The following is a 20,877-nucleotide window of genomic DNA, read 5'->3' on the forward strand; positions in this document are numbered from 1 at the left end:
AAGACAGAACTCTGTTTTGGTTTTTTTTGGGGGGTGGGGGCTGGCAGGGGGGTAGGGCGGGCAGTGGGAAGGAACCAGCAAGAAAAGAGGGGACAGGATGGACTGGATGAAATTTTGGGGAGGCTTATTTCTCCTCCTAGAGTGTATGAGGAGGCTTCCCAGAAAGACCTGCTCCTACCTCCTCCTTACTCTCCACGTGAAAACAGCCAGCTTACAGCTCTGTGGCCAGCACAGCCTTCAGAGCAGTGACGGGTTTGAACCTCTTTGGTAAAGGTGAGAATTTAACTCACATCTCCCCACAGATGGTAAAAGGACCAACGCTTTATATTATGCCTAAAAGGAAGGCAGCAATATTTCCTTTCCCGATGACACTTTGAAGAAAAACAACGGCATCTGCTACAGCCTGTATGCTCTAAAACTGCCTGTGGATTCTCAGGCTAGAAAGGCCGAGACCTGTTTCACTGACAGATCCCAACAAGCTTAGCCTTGAGGCACTGTAGTTCAGTGAACAACCTACACCTGCAAAATCAGTCAGATCCACTCTTGCTTCACCCACCTCCCCCACATGTTCTCCATCTCCTCCTCTGTACCCAAATAACTCTTTGTGCAGCCACACAATGAGCTGGGTTAAGGAATTGATCCAACTGTCAACCAATTCAGTAAAAGAAGAAAATGGAAGAAAAGTTTTCAGACAGATCTTCTCCCTGATGTGTTTCATATAAATTACTGGAATGAACATGAAGGGGAGAACAGTACTGGGTCAAGTGGGAATAATAGGAAAGTTGGGACAGCTTCCCTCCAATTAAAGTGTGAGTCCAAGATCCTCAGCAAAACTTCAAGTTGTGAGGAACTTGAATATTGAAACCTTCAGCATTTGCACAGTGAAACGATACTGAATGATCATTTTAAGGATCTCTATTTTAGATCTTGGTGATAAACTGCTGCCTAAGCTCATTTTACATTTTTAAGTCCTTTAGTGAACTGGAGCATAGGTTCCTCCAGAAAGAATATTTTGTTACATATTAAAAGCTTTTTATTTTCCTGTGCTGTAAAGAAGGGGAAATAACGGGGCTCAACCATAAGAAAACAGGACTGAAAAAAAAATATTTTAAAAGTATTTACTACATATAAATAAGAATAAGAAAACTACATTGAGTTCAGTTTAGTGAACAGGCAGATATCACCTACAGGAACACAAGAAAAGGTGTACAGAAACTGGTTTGTACAACTTGTCTTTAGAAATACAAAGCTATACAATACATATACTGCTTAAGATGCAGGATCTTTACATTTCTTTATTTTCACTTGTGTGCTCAGTCAGAAGAAAAGAACTGTGACAGAAAAAGGTATATTCCTGAATGGGCATACTCCTAGTTAAACATCTTTTTCATTAATCAGCAGATTTGAAAATATTCAGAAAATGTTATTGTTATTTATTGTTTCCTGAAAATCCAACAGATATGGATCACTCTCTGGTGAAAAACTCAACATCGTCATTACTACAATGGAGTTCTGAAAAACATTCCCTAACATATTCACCTTACCCTATTGTTGGCTTTCATTTTATTACCTCTTAGGTTGTTTCACTGCAGTGATATAATTAGTTTTGATTTCTTTTATGACATACAATTTCCTTAGCTCTAGCTTTTGTAGTTGGATTTTAGATATGCAAATGCTATTTAAATAAAAAGGAAAAAAATTCTCTTCCTACAATGACATATTTATATATGGATTTCAGAAATATGGCTTGAAATCTGTGTTGATTATGCAATTTTCTTCTTTCTTATTCTTTAGGTTATTATTTCCTGTTCAAATCAGTAGAATTCTCACTTCCTACTTCATTCTCCTCATAAATGCACATTAAAATATACATTATGATGGGACCCAAGTCTAAACTGGCAAACTACCTTGCTTTTCAGCTCCAGACCTCAGAGTTGGAATTGCTCTAGAAATGGAAGAAATTAATGTTTTCTGCTAAGCCACTAAAGTAGAACTTGACAGTATATTTGATTTATATAGGCTATAAAATTACGTTTCTATATAAACAGAAAAGAAAAATTATATTATGTATTTTTACAGCTGCTCTGTAGCCTTAATCAAAAATTACGGCTACATACCTCAGAACAGCTGTCATTCTTTTTGAGATGTTAATAGCTGGATTCTGGTTTTCACATGCATAGTCTTTATGTATGTGAGATCTGATTCTTTGTGACAGTGGCACGTGTAACTGTGAACATGATGTGACCTCAAAAAAGGGCAGCCTACGAGGATAGCTTAAAATATCACTACAGTTTGAGCTCATGGTTTGGATGTCCAAAAAACAAGGCTAATGGATTAAGATAAATAAACAGATTTGTCCCAAGCTACAAAAAAGGAATTATACTGTCAATATTTTTGTTATAGAACTACCAGAAAGATTGTGCTATTTCAGGGTTTTTAATGAAGATGCTAGTACAGACATCATGATTCCTGAAAACTTGAATTATTATTTATTTATAGGTACGACAAGTTAGAGCAGGGCAGTGACCGTGCCCCTGTACTCAGCACTGGTGAGGCCGCACCTTGAATCCTGTGTTCAGTTTTGGGCCCCTCACTACAAGAAGGACATTGAGGTGCTGCAGCGTGTCCAGAGAAGGGCAATGAAGCTGGTGAAGGGTCTGGAGAGCAGGTCTGATGAGGAGAGGTTGAGAGAACTGAGGTTGTTTAGCCTGGAGAAGAGGAGGCTGAGGGGAGACCTTATCACTCTCTACAACTTCCTGAAAGGACATTGTAGCAATGTGAGTTCGGTCTCTTCTCCCAAGTTACTAGCGATAGAACAAGAGGAAACGGCTTCAAGCTGCATCAGGGGAGGTTTAGATTAGATATTAGGAAAAATTTCTTCACTGATACTCACTTTACTCATACAGTAAATTAATATCTCTCCCTGTTTTAGTGGTGTTTACACTTGTATGGGAAGAACATTTTCTTTTGAGTGCACTTTTGAAGAGGTTCATACCAGAGATTCTTCCTTGACTTGTATCAATGACTTAGTAATCAGAGGTATGAGTATTGTGACTCCCAAATCCTTTAGGAGAGATACTACTGCTGCTGCAAGGGGCCCATATCTGAATCATTTGATGGCAGAAGTTCTCTGGTTACTGAATGAGCCAGTATTAAGAAAACAGCATGGACTAAACTCCACTGATGGACCTAGGTCAAAATAAACCAGTCTCACATCCATGAAGACTGTTTGCACCACCAGTGGAATCCCTATAGATAACATCAAGAAGAATTAAAGCATGCTGTATTTTTGGTGAGTAAGGTCTGTAAACTATGTACGTGATTTAGCTTACACATTCAAGTTTCCTGTGATGTCAGTGGTATTATGCACATGCTTAAAATTAAGTATCTGCATTTGGGTTTTAGACTTCATTGGACCAAAGCTGAATTTTGTGTTTACTATAGTCCATATATTTAAAAAAAAACCACACCATGTTTTTCTGAAATACCACTTTAACGTTTTTGCAATGTGAAATTAATGGAAAAACATAATAGGACAAATTAAAGCTTAAAAATAAGAAGATAAATGAAAAAAAATTTAGCAGTAGTTCCAATGTATCCCTCAATGGCAATTATTTTCAGTAACCAACCTATGATTTAGTTAAACTGGCCTCTACAACTGCAGGCCTCACAACCAGTAGTTTAAGAAAATCTGTTCTTTTTCTAAAATACTGCCTCAGATAAATCTTCCTGTTTCTGGGTACAACTACCTTCTCTTCTAGAAGTTAGCATATTAACAAGCATACACTCTCTAGAGTTACATTTTGTAAGGATACAAAAATACCAGAACAAAGCAACCTTTTAAACAAGCAAATAAATTTAAACAAATGGAATAAAAATGTTTGGAAAGAAACCTCTCCCTTCCCACTGTGCCCTTGCTGTATATTCCTCTCCTCCTCTCCTCTTGCTTTCTGGCCTAGCAGTTTCTTCTGTCTTAAGGAGCTGCATAATGACCAAACAGTCGTCTCTATATTTTTAAGAAAATCAAACTGCTACCTATCACATTTGGGACTTGGCTTATGAGCTTCTATTCACTGCAAGCAAACCCCTTCACTTCTTTCAGGAGTTCCACTCTCTACTTATCCTATGTATTTCCTAATTTCTTGTTCTCCCTTTTTGAGCCTCCCTCCTTCTCCCTCAGTCTCAGCTCGGAGAAGCTTCTGGATGTCAGGTTAGGGCATGCAGAATATGACCAGGTGCCACTGAAGGAAGGAATAGCATTACCATCCTTCAAAGGATTCCACCTGCCTCATAGTGAATAATGCCATCAGGAACCTTCCTTTCCATCACACCAACATGTCCTTTTCAACAAAACATGATATATACCATTTATGAAATATACATATTAAAAATTAGGAAGAATGCCAACTATCACAAACCTGTAACAAAGCCTCTTCTCGTAAATGGGATGTCTTATGTCTGACAGTAAGATCATTTGATTCACAAAAGCCTTTCTCACTTTCCTTTGCCAAACTCTGAAAAAAGATGGTTCAAGAGAAGTACAATTTTATCTTAACTGCAGGTTCAAAGTTTCAAATACATTTAAATATTCAAAAAATTAAATAAAATTTGCTAAACTTAACTAGGTATTTTCAAATCCCCATGTAGTTACACATCTATGAACATTTGTCACTGCTATTACTGAGAATAATCTTAGTTTTAGGGTGCGTCTCATGATTTGCATAGTAACAATACAACATAGAAGCATAGGAGACCATCTGCATTTCCAAACTAAAACACTGTGTACACTAGTTTGTGCACTCAATATGACAGAAACATACTGTAGCAATGCAAGTTCTTCCAGCCTGTTAAGTTTATTACATATTATAATCATTGATGGTTTAATTCTGCATTTTAAAATCAATCAATGTCATCTCAGATGCCTTGGATTATCCAAGATATCAGCAAAAGACTGGCAGATACAACATGGGACTGGCAGATGATTCTTGCACTTCTTGAGCTTTAAACTGGAGGCCCGTCTTGTCTAGCCTTGCCTGAGATATCCCAAGGCATTCTGACTTACACCAGAAACCTATATTTAGGTGACTTAGTTGCACCCAAAATGCACTACAAAAGAGTACACATTACAGAAGTACGCAATCAAAAAATTATTCAGTTTTACGCTTTGCTATATGTATTCTAATCTAATTACGGAAGTCAAACCAATCCTTGCAACTGCTATTAAGAATGGGAAGAATTTAAGAATATGACCATCCCACCAAGCTATGGCATTCTCTTCCTCGGCAGGAGAAACTTTCCCAGAAATGAGAAGTGCCCTGTTTTTCACAGTGAGACCAGACAGGGCTGCTGGCGGTGGGGGTTATGGGGCTGTCCATGTGTTACCTACTCTCAGGTGATAACAGTTTTGGTTATCCCACACTTTTGGGGAGGAGAGGAGGTTGCTGAGGCTTCTCCTCACTCTGCAGGAATCTACACCTCTTGGGTTCTGGTGGTAGGGATCAGGGGCACCATCTTTAGATTATCATCTCAACTAGTAATACTACCCCTAAGACATCGGCCACCTGATACAAGCCAGCTAGATCACTGATAATACACAACAACACTCAACCCCTTTTGCTGCTTAAGAAAGGACCATACTTTTACTTGTAGAATATAGAGACAATGATCTGCTTCCCGTAACACCATAAGTACTAAATAGCAGTATTAGTAGTAGTATGCTAAAATACTCCTTTTAATATTGATAGAGCTGTTTTTCCATAACAGTTGGAATTAATGGAGTTAATCATGGAGCTTACTATATTTAAAGTATTATACTGCATACCTCAAAATATGCTTTGGTTTTCAAAGAATTGAGGGCCTCTGCATGCCAAGCTTTCATAACGGCATTTAAATACATTTTGTTAAAGATCTGTTGCAGTCTCTTCGCTGCCACTGAAAATAAACAGCATTTTAACCAATTTGAAGACCACAAGTAAGAACAAGTGTCTCATTTAAATGCTTTAGATGAATGACTGTCTATCAAATTACACTTCTATGAAATAGCTATTCAATACAGCTTCTCTGAGGAAATAAATAACAACTTTGTACAATAGATATAATTAAGAACATTGCAACAGGATTTCAAGTTAGCAGGCAAGGCATAAACATGACATATTTCTAATTTATCAGTTGCACATAAGATATTACTGATCTACAGTTTGATTTACTAAATTACCCATAATTTCACAGAGCTTGGAGCTGCAAGATGTATACAGACCTCAGTGAAATAAAATACAATAACAAAACTTGAACAATGTTTCAGATGGCATAGAAGTCAGAAGTCATAAGAATAAATTCAGTAAAGTCAAGTGCTAAGTGTTACACCAGTGTTAAGTGTAGAAAGAACAGTAAAGCCACTTATGAAAGATCATGTTTGTTATGAATTAACATAAACATTAAAAAAAATTACTTTTAACAAATGTTTGAAGGAATTTAATTCTCTTTAGTGCAGCACAGAAAAAGCATGGGGAATACCATAACTGTCCTTCTACAAGTAAAAGGTGTTACAAATGCAATCAAAATAAAACACTCTTCACAGCCACTGAAATAAAAACAGGAGGAAATCAATGCAAATTTCTATAAAAACTTAAGTTACCATTCAAATTTTTTTGTCAGTTAACTTTGTAAAAAAACTGCAATAAGCTACAAAGGGGGCTGAAAGACTTCTTACTTGTTACTTTCAAAAACATACAGCTGTTTAAGTAGCTTAGCCCTATATAATCCTACCTCATAGACAAGGATTAAGCTTGATTAGTGTGACATGCAGTCTTCATTATCAAAAGAAGGATTAAAATGTAAATTTTGTTATATTAAATACACGCTATAGAATCGCTTATCTACTGTTTTTTTAACAAAAAGGTGCCTTGAAATTAAACTGAAATAAATTATCATAAAGGTACATTTAAGATTCATTCTTGTTTGTGAAAAAAAAATCCATGTGTCTCAAATCTGGCAAGAGATGCAATATTGCCAGTATACACCTAAGTTTGTTTTCTGTTACCTGAGTCATGCTCAAACACTATGTGTTCTAGGAAACATATTGTGTGATATTACTTAATTATACACTTATAATAAGTGTACACTTCACACTTTAATTACAAACTTTAACAACTTTGTAGTCTCTAAAACCAGTCAGGTACAGAAACTAGAAATATTTGCAAAGCTAATGCCTACAAAATAATGCCACATTTTCATTGCCCAAAATACACAGGGAGGAAGGCAAAAACTTGCAGGATTGCAAGAAAAGTCCAAACTGCATCTACATTAATTTGCTCTGACTTTCATCAATCAGGATCTAACAGCCCACTGTCCTGCCCCTTTAATTCTTTTTTGCAACGCTCTGTTCTTGAAGTTTTTCCACAGATCGTTCCTTCATGGATTGTGTTCATAGTACAATTCTATGATAAGCAGATCCCCAAAGTCATCATATTTTATTTAAGAAATAAAAGCCTTTTTTTCTTTTTTTTTAACTCTCAATCATTCCAGCAACATTATATACAGTGCAATCCCACAAACAGTTACACTGGTACTAACAAGAGTCAAGAAACAGAGTCACACAGCCAAGAATGACTGAATGGCGCTTCTCCATATGCCAGCTTTGTCATGGAAGGAAATACATTGTGTAACTGTGCCTTCCAGGTGTCTCCTCCTCTGCTTCTCTGAATTTAAGATTAACAAAAGTTGACTTGGCTGAAAGTAAAATTTAGAAGAGAATATAACAGTAAGTAATAAAAAAGAACGGGAAGTCTCTGAAAACTGCCTAGGGGAGTGAGACAACAGCTTGGGCATCTAGCTCTGTAAGAGCAATGTCTGAGTCATACATAACCTCCTGAGCTCAAACTCAAAGCTATAGGTAATGCTTTTGGCCCATTCTTTACTTTTATGAAACTTCTGTCTGGGTAGACTCAGGTTAACAAAGTCTATGTTCACAGCTGCTGCTGTATGGAGACATTTAAAAAAACCTACACCCACAGGAACACAGAGTCTCAGACATAATGAACAAAGTATTTATTTTTTTTATCTTCTGACTTTTTGAATTTTATTTTGATCTTCACTCCTTCCTCACCTCTCATCATGCATTCCCTCTAATGGAAGCCAAGACTCCAACTCTGTGATCCCTCCTGTTTATCCCTATCACTTTACTCTTCACCTCCCAGAAAAGCATCCCAACTCACTCTACCATGTACTTCTGACATACACGCCATTTCCCTAACACCTCCCAGGCCTGCTTTGCATCAGCATCACTGCACAGTCTTTAGAGAAGATTACCAGCACCATCTGTCCTAGCAAAGAATATAGGGAACTGCCTCTCACAGTATTCATGGTACCAGGTTGCCACGGGTCAACCAATGAATGGCATCCTGCAAAAAAGATAGCTAGATAAACTGTTGGAGCAAGCATATTTAATTTATACAGCATAATTTTCTTTTATATAACATGTATTTTTTGTCTTATGCAAAGCAGCTATATAGACTTACATGTAATTTTTTCCTTATGAATCTGCACCCACATGCTCCACTTCTGTATAATTACTCTTAATATTTGGACATTATAATGGATGACTGCTAGATCCATCTTCTGCTTTGCCTTTTTTCTCTTGTCCTTTCTCAGCAGATTGTATTTTATCCATCCTCTGAATTTTAAAATAGAATGAGTAATTTAATATGGTTCCCAACCTGAGTGAAGTAAAAACTATAAAACTCTGCAATTTACTGTAAAATAGAAAGCAGTCAAGCTCAACAACATAAATTTCTGAATAGAACTGATGTTCATTACTTGTCATTTAAATAATATATGCATTGATAAAATTTTCAGTAGTAATTCATTCACTCATTTTAACAAAATTTCTACTTGTTCTTACTATTCTACAGTATTGAGCAATAAAAACTTGCTCTATTCCATCATCATATATGCCTGCTGCTGTCAGCTATACTTCAGAGTACAGATCTGTATTTATGGAAAAACATTTGAGTGTTTACACAAAATAACTTAGAAGTGCTAGATGCATGCATTTACCTAAGCGCTATTTAAAATTTCTTGGCAATACAAATAAAATTAATATAATAGAATACAAATTCAATTTATATCTTAACAATTTTACCATTTAAAAATACTACTTCTCTTCTAAGCTAAGTAATAAGAAACAATTAGGTTCAGAACAAAAAATGTATTTCAAATTAATCATATGTTGCTGATATATCAAAATATACTATCTCTCTGATTCTGATTTGCTGGAAAGACTACTGAATAAATTAGACTTTATATTACTATTTTAATTTACTAAAATCTCTCATTTCAAATAATAAACAAAAAAAAAAAATAATTTCATTTCATATAGTTGGGAGCAATTATAAATGGAACATTCTAGTGTTCCAGTCCAACTTCTGTGAAAATTAAACAAAACTGTTAGCTCAGACAATTTTCAAAATGCTGTTGTAAAGGACAAAGGAATAATATTCCATGTCTCTGGTGTATAAGACAAAAAGAAAAAAAATGCGTTTCTCTTGCAGCAAGGAAGACTCAGGTATTAGGAAAATATTTCTAGTAGAAAGAATTATGAAGCATTAGAATAAACTGCCTGCAGAGACTCATGTCTCCAACACCTGCGATTTTAAGATGAATAAAAACAGCCTAGACAAATATTCACCCCAGCTAACCACAGTATAGCTTGGAAATCATAGAATCATGGTGGGGGTTGGAAGGGACCTTTAGAGGCCACCTAGTCCAACCCCACTGCACTGAGCAGGGACATCTTCAACTAGATCAGGTTGCTCAGAGCCCCGTCCAACCTGACCTTGAATGTTTCCAGGGATGGGGCATCTGACACCTCTCTGGGCAACCTGTCCCAGTGCTTCACCACCCTCATTGTAAAAAATGTCTTCCTTATAAATCTACCCTCCTTTAGTTTAAAACCATTAATCCTTGTCCTGTCACAACAGGCCTTGCCAAAGAGGCTGCCCCATCTTTCCTATAGTCCCCCTTCAAGTACTGAAAGGTGCAAGAAGGTCTCCCTGCAGCCTTCTCTTCTCCAGGCTGAACAACCCCAACTCCCTCAGCCTGTCCTCATAGGAGAGGTGCTCCAGCCCTCGCATCATTTTTGTGGCCTCCTCTGGACCTGCTCCAACAGGTCCATGTCCTTCTTGTGCTGAGGACCCCAGAGCTGGACGCAGCACTGCAGGTGGGGTCTCACCAGAGCGGAGCAGAGGGGCAGAATCACCTCCCTCAACCTGCTGGCCCCACTTCTTGTGATGCAGCCCAGGGTATGGTTGGCTTTCTGGGCTACAAGCACACATTGCTGACTCATGTCCAGGTTTTTGTTCACCAGTACCCCCAAGTCCTTCTCTGCAGGGCTGCTCTCATTCCCTTCATCCCACAGCCTGTATTGGTATCGGGTGCAGGACCTTGCACTTGGCCTTGTTGAACCTCATGAGGTTCTCACAGGCTTGTCTCTCCAGCTTGTCCAGGTCTCTCTGGATGACATCCCGTCCTTCTGGTGTGTCAACTGCACCGCTCAGCTTGGTGTCATCTGCAGACTTGCTGAGGGTGCACTCGATCCTGCTGTCTGTGTCATTGATGAAGATACTAAATAGTACCAGTTCCAGTACAGACCCCTGAGGGACACCACTCATCACTGGTCTCCATGTGGACATTGAGCCATTGACCACTACCATCTTCACCTCCCTACCAGTCCTGTGATTCTTAGTAAGGATTTACACCAGTGTTCCTAACAGAGTTGTACCTCCTACATAATTAGCATTGAATGTTTTTCAAAACAAAATAGCCCAAACTTATCTACTCTAAATGGAGGATCATTACATTTTGGGACACATGCTTATAACAAAGAAATCAGTGAACATGTTTGTTTGTTGTGATTATCATATTTTAGAACATATATATGTATTATCCCCATTTTTAAAAGGAGAAGTTGGATTACGTAAAGTATGTTACCTAATCCCAAGCATAAAGGAAACCAAAGAAAGCGCAGAGGAGAACCCACATCTTTTACTTTCAGACCCAAGTGCAAATTATCCTTTTTTTCCTGCGTATACTAACATATTCCTGGCAAACAGAGCTCATTAAAGTACAGAAATGTCAAAGGACTTTGTTCAAGTCTGGAACAGGGAGAAACTCAGAACTGACTAGTTTTAACACAGAATAACATCACTGAAGAAAAATAAAGCCAAATGTAAGTTTCTAATCTTTCTTCACATTGTTCTATTAAAATGAAAACTCCTTCCTCCCTCAAAGGAACTACATAAATATTGGTTTGGTAAAAGATTTTCCCTAAGATATTCCTGAGGCATATATAAAATGCATATACTCACCCAAAATACAGCTTCATTAAGTTTCTGCTGTAAAAGTCCCATGCTTTGGCACATAATTCTTCAGTCACCTAAACAAATTATTTATGACATTAGTACACAAAACAGGTCTGTATTATGAATATTTAAAAATCAGACAAAAATATTAAATTTTTTCTTTTCCATGTGCATTGCTGCAAATTAAAGTATCTATTTTAAAGAGACTTATCTTCAAGTGTAATTTTCTGTGTATAGTTAGAAGTACTTTACTACCAAATTAAACCTCTGTTTTACACACAGAAGTTAAAGGGAAACCTAAATTAGCATATGAAACAGAACAAATATGCATGCTTGAGGTAAAGCTCAATAACTGAAATGCAGTTTTTACCCCTCATATCTGCTCTTTTATTGATCAGCTGTATCCAGCAATTAAGCATACTAAACAAATACTTTAGTTACTCTTTGCAAAAATCTTTTCATGACCCATTACTATGTAAACCATTCATCACACACTTCTAATTCATAGGTATTTTAATAAACCTCTTTGAACTTGTACAAAATCAAAATTGTGTAGGACTACAGGCTAAGAATGTCCCTGTAAAAGAAAATATGGTCCTTTGAATGTGCAAAGAGCAATTGGGCCTTAGAAAATACTATTTTTATATCTCATTTATTGTTCTTACTCCTAAGAAAATCTATGAGAGGATTTGATGGCAACATATTTGTAAATTTATGCATATACTGTATAAATCAACCATTCCACTTTCAGACTGATTAATATAATATTTGAGTGGTTGGTAAAAGAGGAAACAGCCAAAATGAAATTGCATTAAACACTCAGTACAATGTACTAAGAGAAGACAAAATTGAGCACAGTTATACAGAGGTAATTAAGAAAAAAATCTGGTCACACGGCATGCCAGCTTCCTGACAAAATTGCTCAGACTGCTTCCTCACATGGTCAAACAGCAACTTTCTCCTTCTCTGAATGGTTTAAATAACAGTTTTTCTTCTCTAAGGTGACTTTTTTTTATCAGTAAACCCAAAACGTTTACCTCCTTATTGTTTTAAGCACATTAATACTGCATTCAACTGCAACTATTATTAGCATTGATAGCACTTTGAAAATTTATCAGTTTAAGTGTAATTTTAGGAATCAGCCTAAGTAAAACTAAATAATGCATAGAAAAACATGTTGTTGAAACTGATTCATATTCATGTGGAACTCTATTTAAAATTATGACCAAATATGAATCAGGAACTACTTGTTCCCTACCATACACCTCAGTGTTATGATCACCTCTGATGACGTTAGTTTTTGGATGCAAATCAGTATCAACAGAAAGAATTGCAAAGTATCATATTCCTCACATTAGCTATAGAAGAGTAACATGACAAAACTTTAAAAAGAGAATATGAGTATTCTGTATTAGAAGATTTGTTCACAGCATATAGTTAATGCAAATGTTCAATGATTTTTACCAGTTGTTCACCATCTAGTCCGAAAAGAGTGTTCAGGTAAGTTTCTGAAATCTTCTTTAATTTTGGGTGTAAAGACAGATCAATACACATAGACCTTTAAAAGAGAAGTAAATTATATTAACCATATTAGCATCCCCAAAAGAAAATGCATCTTTTCTCTGTACCAAATAGATTATAGTTACATGTTATGGTATTATAATGTTTTTATTAAAAGATTATGACCTATATCACTTTCATTACAAATACCTACAGCAGCCATTTTTAAAATGTGTTTGCAAAATATGAAAACAGATTATCATGTTTTATTGTGACTCTTAGAGCTATGTTGAAATACTGTGTACACCTATGTTTGATACATTCCATGTAGTATCTGTCTCGGACATTTCCTATCAGATTATACTATTTTGTTTCTCATCTTAATATTGACTGAACAGCCATTTAAAATTTTCAGTAGATGGAGCAATGTTTGCTGCTGTTGCAGATAGGCCACGCCATGTCGAGGTAGGTATGCTGTTTTGTTTTCATTACAAAAAAAAACCAAACAGACACACTACAAGAGCCAAATAAATCAGAAAAGACTATGCTGCATTATGCTTCCATGAAAAATATGGAAATAAAAAGTATTTATCAGAGAGCCAAAATTGAAAGAGAAATCAAGTCAGTTTCAACTTCTAGGAAAGACATAATAAATAATGTAAAATAATAAAATCTCATCATTATGGTTCAGGCTGTTCGTGTACCCCATGATATGAGGAACTGTGTTATCCCACAGAGAACCCCAGGGAAAGGACACCATAAAGGCACAAATCTGCATCACCCACTGTAATGACCCTACGTGCTACCACAATGTACCTACGTCAGTCTATGAGTGCATCCAGAGTGTCTGGGGGACCAGACACCTCCGGAGGTCTCTGCTTGAGCGGGCCCAAAGATTAAGGATTTATTATGCACCTCCTACTTCAGTCAGAAGTGACAACTGTACAGAATATGAAAGGAGGTAAGTACCTCCCTGGCTAGTCCTTTGAAATGACAGCTTCTTCACATTGCAAAAGATGCCTATTTTCCTAGCATTAACCACAACTTTGTCCATTATATTCTCTTCCCTCTTTTTTCCAACTCTCATTCTCTAGGTTTTTCTAGCTCCTGTCTAAATAGATCAGTAGCGTCTTTTGAGGTCAGTTCTAATCCTGTGATGAACACGGCAATTTTCTGACAACGATGAGGCATTATACAGAGCTCAGTATCTCAGCAGAACAGTCTCTTACTAAAAAGTTGTACCAGTGACAGCACACCTACTTAACCTGAACTCTAAAAAATAATATTGTATAGACTTTAATTGTAACACACAATTTAATTCATATTGAATTAACACTTTCCATCTCCTTCCTGTACGAAGTTCTTTCACTCCCCAGCAGAGTTTTTGCTTCCAGACATCCTTATTGTTATGAAATTTTGTTGTTCTTTTTTCTTACCTTCTTATTCCCTTACACTATGATCTCAGCAGAAGTTCTTCTCAATATTTAAAGTTTTCTTGCAGCTTAATCCTGATGATATCCTAAGACATCAGGCTTGATTATTGCACACCTGTGACAGCTACAAATGAAACTACATTCTTGGATTAAGTCCAGCGAGTAAAAAAAAGAGGGTACTCCATCTTCTTAGGGATTCATGTCAATGCAAATACCATTACAGCTTGTTGCTCTTCTCCCTGCCCCAGCTGAAGTTTTTTTCCTGATATTCAAAACCTTCAGTGGACCAGACTTTATAAACCTCAAAGATGGCGTATTTACAAAACCCAGCTTTTCTGAAACATACCTGAACCATGAAATCACTTAATTATATGTGCAAGTTAAAGCAGGAGAGGAAGTAACTTTTACAGGAGCTGCACCAACAGTAATGAAAATGCTTTAGAATAAGGCAAGAACATATGATCTCACAATATTCAAGACCAGGGCAAAACCCTGCATCTTGTTTCCTGCACAATAAGCTAAGAATACACATACACACTTTCTCTCTTTTGTCAGGTACCGACTAACTATAAATTAATCAAGGGCTTTTTTTTCTAACAGTGGGTAAAAAGCACTAACAAGAGAAAGCACTTGCTGTGAAACTTATTTTTAAAAATTCAGATGGCACTTTTAGCCTATAGAAGTTGCACATATATTAAAGACCAAAGCCTGCTCCCATTTAAGTCAATCACAGTATTCTCTAAGATCCCAGTGGAAACAGAACTAAATCCTAAGTCTTTTTTATCTCACGTTGTGATGACTTCAAAGGGTGAAAGAACACACAGAGAAGATTAAAAATGAGAAAAACTACAATTAATGATTCAGTCATTGAAGGCCGCATCCTTGGTTCATATAGGTAAATGTAACATGGACAGCAATGACATTATAATGAGTAACACTACCTCAGTTTTGATTGCCACAAAAGTAAGGGTTTAACATATTAATTTAACAAAGAGGTTCATTCAGCAAAGGTTATATTCATCAGATATTCTGTAGGCAAAAAAACTCCATAGATATCAAAAGAAAAATATTTTCTGTGTTTTTACAAGATATTGTCTTACTGTACTTGCAATATATGCCATTGATATTTGCAAAATAGCAATATTAACATTTAACTTGCAGTCTACACAGTAGATGCTGTGCTGTTAGCATGTTTCAAAAGTTCAAGTTCAGTATTAAAAACCACATAGCGCACACACAAACATTTAAAATGTACCATAAGACAGCATCTAATCCCTTTTCCATTATTTCTCTGAGCTTTTCTTCTAAAAATGTAAGTGGATCTTCTGGATGAATAACAATTATACCACAAAGCAGCACCTGCAAAAAGAAACTGCAAATTAATGCCTTTGTGTTAAAACAAAGTAGCATCTAGATATAAAACTGTTAAAATAAACAAAAATTTACCAGAATCTTTTAAACTATTGTAAAATAGAGGCATTTCTTTTTATCACTTACCTTCCCTTTCATTCAATTTTTAAAGATAATATTGTATGTATCAGTGTATTTCAATTGCTAGACTTCAAAGCACTGGGTTTAGGATAGTAATAAAATGTGTGGTATTTCTTTAACAATTCTGATGAAGAATTTAATTGCTTTTAATGTGCATTAAAGAAAGAATATAGAGAAGACTGGATAATCTTGTTTACTTAATGAAAACCAGAATTTAAAACAAGATTAATCCTGTGTAGTAAAGAGTGTGTTGAATGGGAAGCATGGCCAGTACTGAAAACAAAATGCAGTTTTAAAAAATATCTGCTTTTCAGGATTGTGTTATCACATTACTTTGTGATCACACTACTTTGCTATCACACTTTACCACACTACTTTGTTATCATGACTATCTTATAATAATAATGCACAGTAACTAATGAACCATTTTTCTTATTTGTCCTTTAGCCGTCTTCACCTAGAGGACATAGATCATTTATTTTTGGATTGTGAGCTCACATACAGCAAGAATGTCCAAAGTATGTTGTAAAAGTATATGGGCAAATTGCGGTTATTTAAGTGAATATTTAATGGAAACTATAAACTAGAAGTTTTTGTGCCTCGTAAAAATTTCAAAAGATGACTGTGTATCTTTAACTAGATGTTAATCTATATTAATGCAAAAGATGCTGTCCTGGGACACACTCTCTTGCTTATATTTCTGTCTGTTATAAAGAAACTAGTTTTTATTAGTCATCACAAAAACAACATCTGAGTTTTTAGATTTTCTTCCAACCCTGACACTTAGAGACCTGTTTTTCTTTGCCTCTGCCCACTTTTTACTACCACCACTCTCCACAGTGCAGCTGGATGTCTGAATTTTGCCATTCAGAGTCTGCTGTGGCTTCTGTAAGCTCATCACCAGAATTCTGAGTATGCAATCTCACCATCCACTTATGTTTAATTTTCCCAGACTATGGCCTTTCACCTATGCACTCTGTGGGTAGAAATACTTTCTTCATTTTCTAACATCCATACTGATTCTGACTTGCTATTACTGTAATATCACCGATCTATATAGATATAGAACTAAATTTTAAAACAAGGAAATATCTGAAGCAACTGCTACATGTTTGATGGATCGAGACAATACAAGAATATAATGGTTTACTCACTGTACAAACTCAAATGATGCAATAGTACTTTTTTTTTCAAGACATGGCCTCTTGCAATTATTAAATTAATGTGGAGCCTGTGCTTGAATCCTTTTCAGGAAGCATGGTGGGAGGACAAGGGAAAAGAGGAAGGTTCTGAATCAAAGCCATGATATGGATACAGAGCAAAGCCACACGCAACACAGAGGCAAGAAAAGGCATGCTGTGAAGTGGGCCCTCAGTTTGCAGAGGCAGAGAACAAGGCAGGCGGGTACAGGGAGCAGCCTGGGAACTTCTGCACGCTAGAGAGGCCTTCCACATGCTAATCAGTATGCTATGTAGAAACAGAATCAGGCAATAATGTAAATTGGAAGGGATGTCTGAAGGTTGTTGAACAGAAGTTGTGGGTGCCCTGTCATTGGAAGTGTTCAAAGTCAGGCTGGACAGGACTTTGAGTAACGTGATCTAGTGAAAGATGTCCCTGGCCATGGCAGGGGGGCTGGACTAGACAAACTTTGATGGTTCCTTCCAACCCAAACCATTCTGTGATTCCATGATTCTTTGATTCTAAGTTAAGATCAATATGAAAATGCAAAGAAAAATATTTCCTTATGCACAGACACAACAAAAGGCAACTGTCTTCAGTTCAGACTTTTTGAGTATTTGTAACACTAATGAACACTCTGATTCCAGCCTTGGCACCTCCTCAATCTTATTAACAAAAATGTAATTTGCAAGGTATAGCTTGATGGTTGACAATCTTAAGAAAATATAAAACCATCACTTACCATTTTAATTCCTGAAAAATAATGTAATTTTAAATAAATCACAGGCATCTAAGTGGCTTTCATCACAAATTTTCCTATGGACAGATTTCCCAAAGCCAATCCCAACATTGGTCGGCTACTCCCTCTGCTGGATTAAGCTCGTATGTGTCTGCCACATTAATGCCATTTCTTATTATTTCAAGTTTTGTTACCCCCACCCCACCCCCCTTTTCAAACAAACACAAACAACTTTTTTTTCCTTTGGATGTTCTGAAAGGTCTCCAGCATAGGAATTCCAAACTATACAACCATATACTGGAGTGCAAGGCCTCTGGTTAACATTTGAAAATTCCTTTATAAAACTTAAATAAGGAAGGAATTGTAACACCTGGTATTACAGTCCTCATTCAGGCACTCTTCAGTGATGCTTGGGCCAGGTGTAAAAGCCAAAACAATTAAGCTGAATCTGTACAAGTCTGGCTATTTCTATTAGACTTCTACAAGAGTCTCAGCAGTCGGAAAAGAGTCCACCTACAATTTTTCTCAGCCTATAAATTTTATTTATTCATAACATTAAACAACTAAAAGTGCACTCACACATCAAGTGATCATTAGTCACATTTCATCACAACCCCCAACTAACCAACTACCAAGCAAGTATTAAAAAAAAAAAAATCAACAGAACTGCTACAGTGCAACTAAGTTATCGGGCTAGAATTAAATATTTAGGTCGGCTTTTATATGAACTGCTTCTATTCATCAATCTGAGAAAGCCCATCTGTTGTTTAAAAGTTCACAGAGGAAAAGTCTTAAAATCATGAAGCATTCAGTTTAAAGCTCAGTAACGGAAGAACCATTTTTAGCCTCCCTTCTTGTGTATATTTAGGAACTGTTAAAAATACATGCATACCTACATATATGTATATTCTTATTCCTTATTCATGTGTGAAAGAGAGCTCCTGAGAATCAGCATATTCGTGTGAATAAAATAAAATATTTGATACTGATATCCAACAAATTTTTCAGACTCTTCAGCTATAACATTTTTTCATCATTTAAATGACCTCAGTACACAGAGCAATAGTTTTGTTGATGTTAACAGTCGTCTTCTAAACAGTAACTTCCATTAATTTCCAACATCAAATAGACAGCATGACTGGGTGCCATGGATGATGATGATTAGCTGTGACCTAAAAAATATTCCCTAACAGGATGAAGAAACATCCATGTCTTGTCTATAAAGTTTTCAAAAGCAAAAAGTTTCAAGATCTAAGTTCTATGCCTCAAAAATCAGGTAATCTAAACACAACACACCCATTTTTACCAAAAAATCTTAACAGTGGTATATTTTAATCATTTTTCCTTACTCCTATTCCCGGACAAATCAACACCCAAATTAACTACCCAATAGTAATTTATTAGAGATATAACAAGCTGTAACCTTAATGATTCTCCCAAACCCCATAAGCTATCCAGAATCGGTAGATGCCTGATGTAGTTTTGTTAAAAACTCCTGTTGTTTTCTTGCAAACCCGCATAATGTGCAGTGCTTTTCCAGAAGCACCTACTAAAATCAAAGGACTGTATGTTTTCCTGTGAAATATCAAAACATGAACCAAATAGGTTCCACAAAGACTCTCTTTTCTGTGAAGCTTGAATAAAAGCCCTTGACCGTGGTTGGTTTTGATGTATTGTGACTACTGCCTTTCCCTGCTCACCCATAAAAATCTCACTGTGTCTTTGTGTTTTTCATGCCCATTTGTGCTTCTTATGTCCATTTGCTGATTCACATCAGTTTATGAGGCACTTGGGCAGGGAACATCTTTTGATAAATGTACACACCTAGCACGATGTAATATCCTGAGACATTACCTGTTTCTAAGAATTACGATGATGACAACTATTACAAGAAGTAGTATGAGATCAATATACAAAAAAAATTTACTAAGAAAAATACAAATTTTGTTGTCTTGATTTGTTGCTATGAATGTGTGTTATTTCCCAGCCTCGTGCTCCCAGTGCTGAAGATGTGCCGTTCGCTGTATATTCAAATTACATTACCGCTTATACATTTTAGCTGTTCCACAACACCTTGCTTAAATGCCAATGCAGTGTTATAAATATGAAATATTATTTCATGTCTACCCTCAGTAAGAGACTATACCCTAAAACCAGATGCATTTTGCAAAGACAGTAAAAGCCTGCCATCCCTAGGAGGCTTTAGAGCAAGGTGGGCAGCAGCCCAAAGCAGCCAATTAACACTGATAACAAAACTGACGCAAAACCGTGACAAAACACTTGTCAGTTTTGTCTCTTCTGGAAACCCAGAAAGTCTGGTCTGCTGCTGCTATTCCCGTGAGATGAAGAGGAGGAAAAGAGGTGGGTGTGCAAAACACATAATGAGGCCAGGACTGGCCATGAGTTTAGTTTCAGCCTACTGCTAACCCAGAATAGAAAGCCTGCTTCTCTCAAAGGCTTCTCTCTTCCAGCCATAACCCCATTCCTGTTCCTACCACGTTAGGCAAAACTCATTTGGGTCATACAGCAGAAAAATCTTAAGCTAGCTCTGCATCCGTAATTAATTTTAACATTGTAAGAATATGGATACTAACAGCAGTGAAAGTCATCATATGCAGAGTGCTTGCAGGATTACAGTTTGCCTGACTTTTTATGGATGCTGTTTTGAAGTACATCTGGATGGGAACTGAAAGAGAGAAATCAGACAGGAATGAAAGACTCAGACGCAGCAGGGAATCCCAAATTATTTGGACACAACTATTTGGATTCCAGCTGTGTTTGGACCATGTCCAAACCACAACCCAATCATAAAAAGACTTAAGCAAATGACCATTTTAGGACTCTATATCCTTACTTTTGAGAAAATGTGTATAAATGTTCATAGGTCTCGGCTTAGCTTTGATATTCTTTAATACAGGGACCAGTATCATCTCATTTATCTTCACACCAAGCATACTGTAACTTCATAAAGAAATTAAAATCTAATCAAATGAAATAAAAAATATGTCTAGATATCAGCAAATGCCAACCTCTAAGAAACAAGGAAAAAAAAATCTTACACAGGCTAATTTTTAGCTGGTTTTCTTTTAAGACACTCCCTTTAATCTTAACCTTAACTGTTTCATCTTTAGCTTATTAATTTAATGCCACTGTTGCTATACAGGCATTTATAACTTTT

At 36.5% G+C, this 20,877-nt stretch overlaps 1 protein-coding gene across 1 annotated transcript in view; it reads right to left on the bottom strand.

Moving 5' to 3' along the window:
* FBXL13 (F-box and leucine rich repeat protein 13) overlaps positions 1–20,877 on the bottom strand; it is a 93,201-nt gene that overhangs the window by 71,054 nt on the left and 1,270 nt on the right. The window contains 6 exon segments of the mRNA XM_064441704.1: positions 4,419–4,514; positions 5,822–5,931; positions 8,517–8,671; positions 11,364–11,431; positions 12,822–12,915; positions 15,546–15,649. Of these exon segments, the coding sequence (XP_064297774.1) occupies positions 4,419–4,514; positions 5,822–5,931; positions 8,517–8,671; positions 11,364–11,431; positions 12,822–12,915; positions 15,546–15,649 (627 nt within the window).

This window comes from Phalacrocorax carbo, chromosome 1 (assembly GCF_963921805.1).
Source record: "Phalacrocorax carbo chromosome 1, bPhaCar2.1, whole genome shotgun sequence".
Classification (NCBI taxonomy): Eukaryota; Metazoa; Chordata; class Aves; order Suliformes; family Phalacrocoracidae; genus Phalacrocorax; species Phalacrocorax carbo.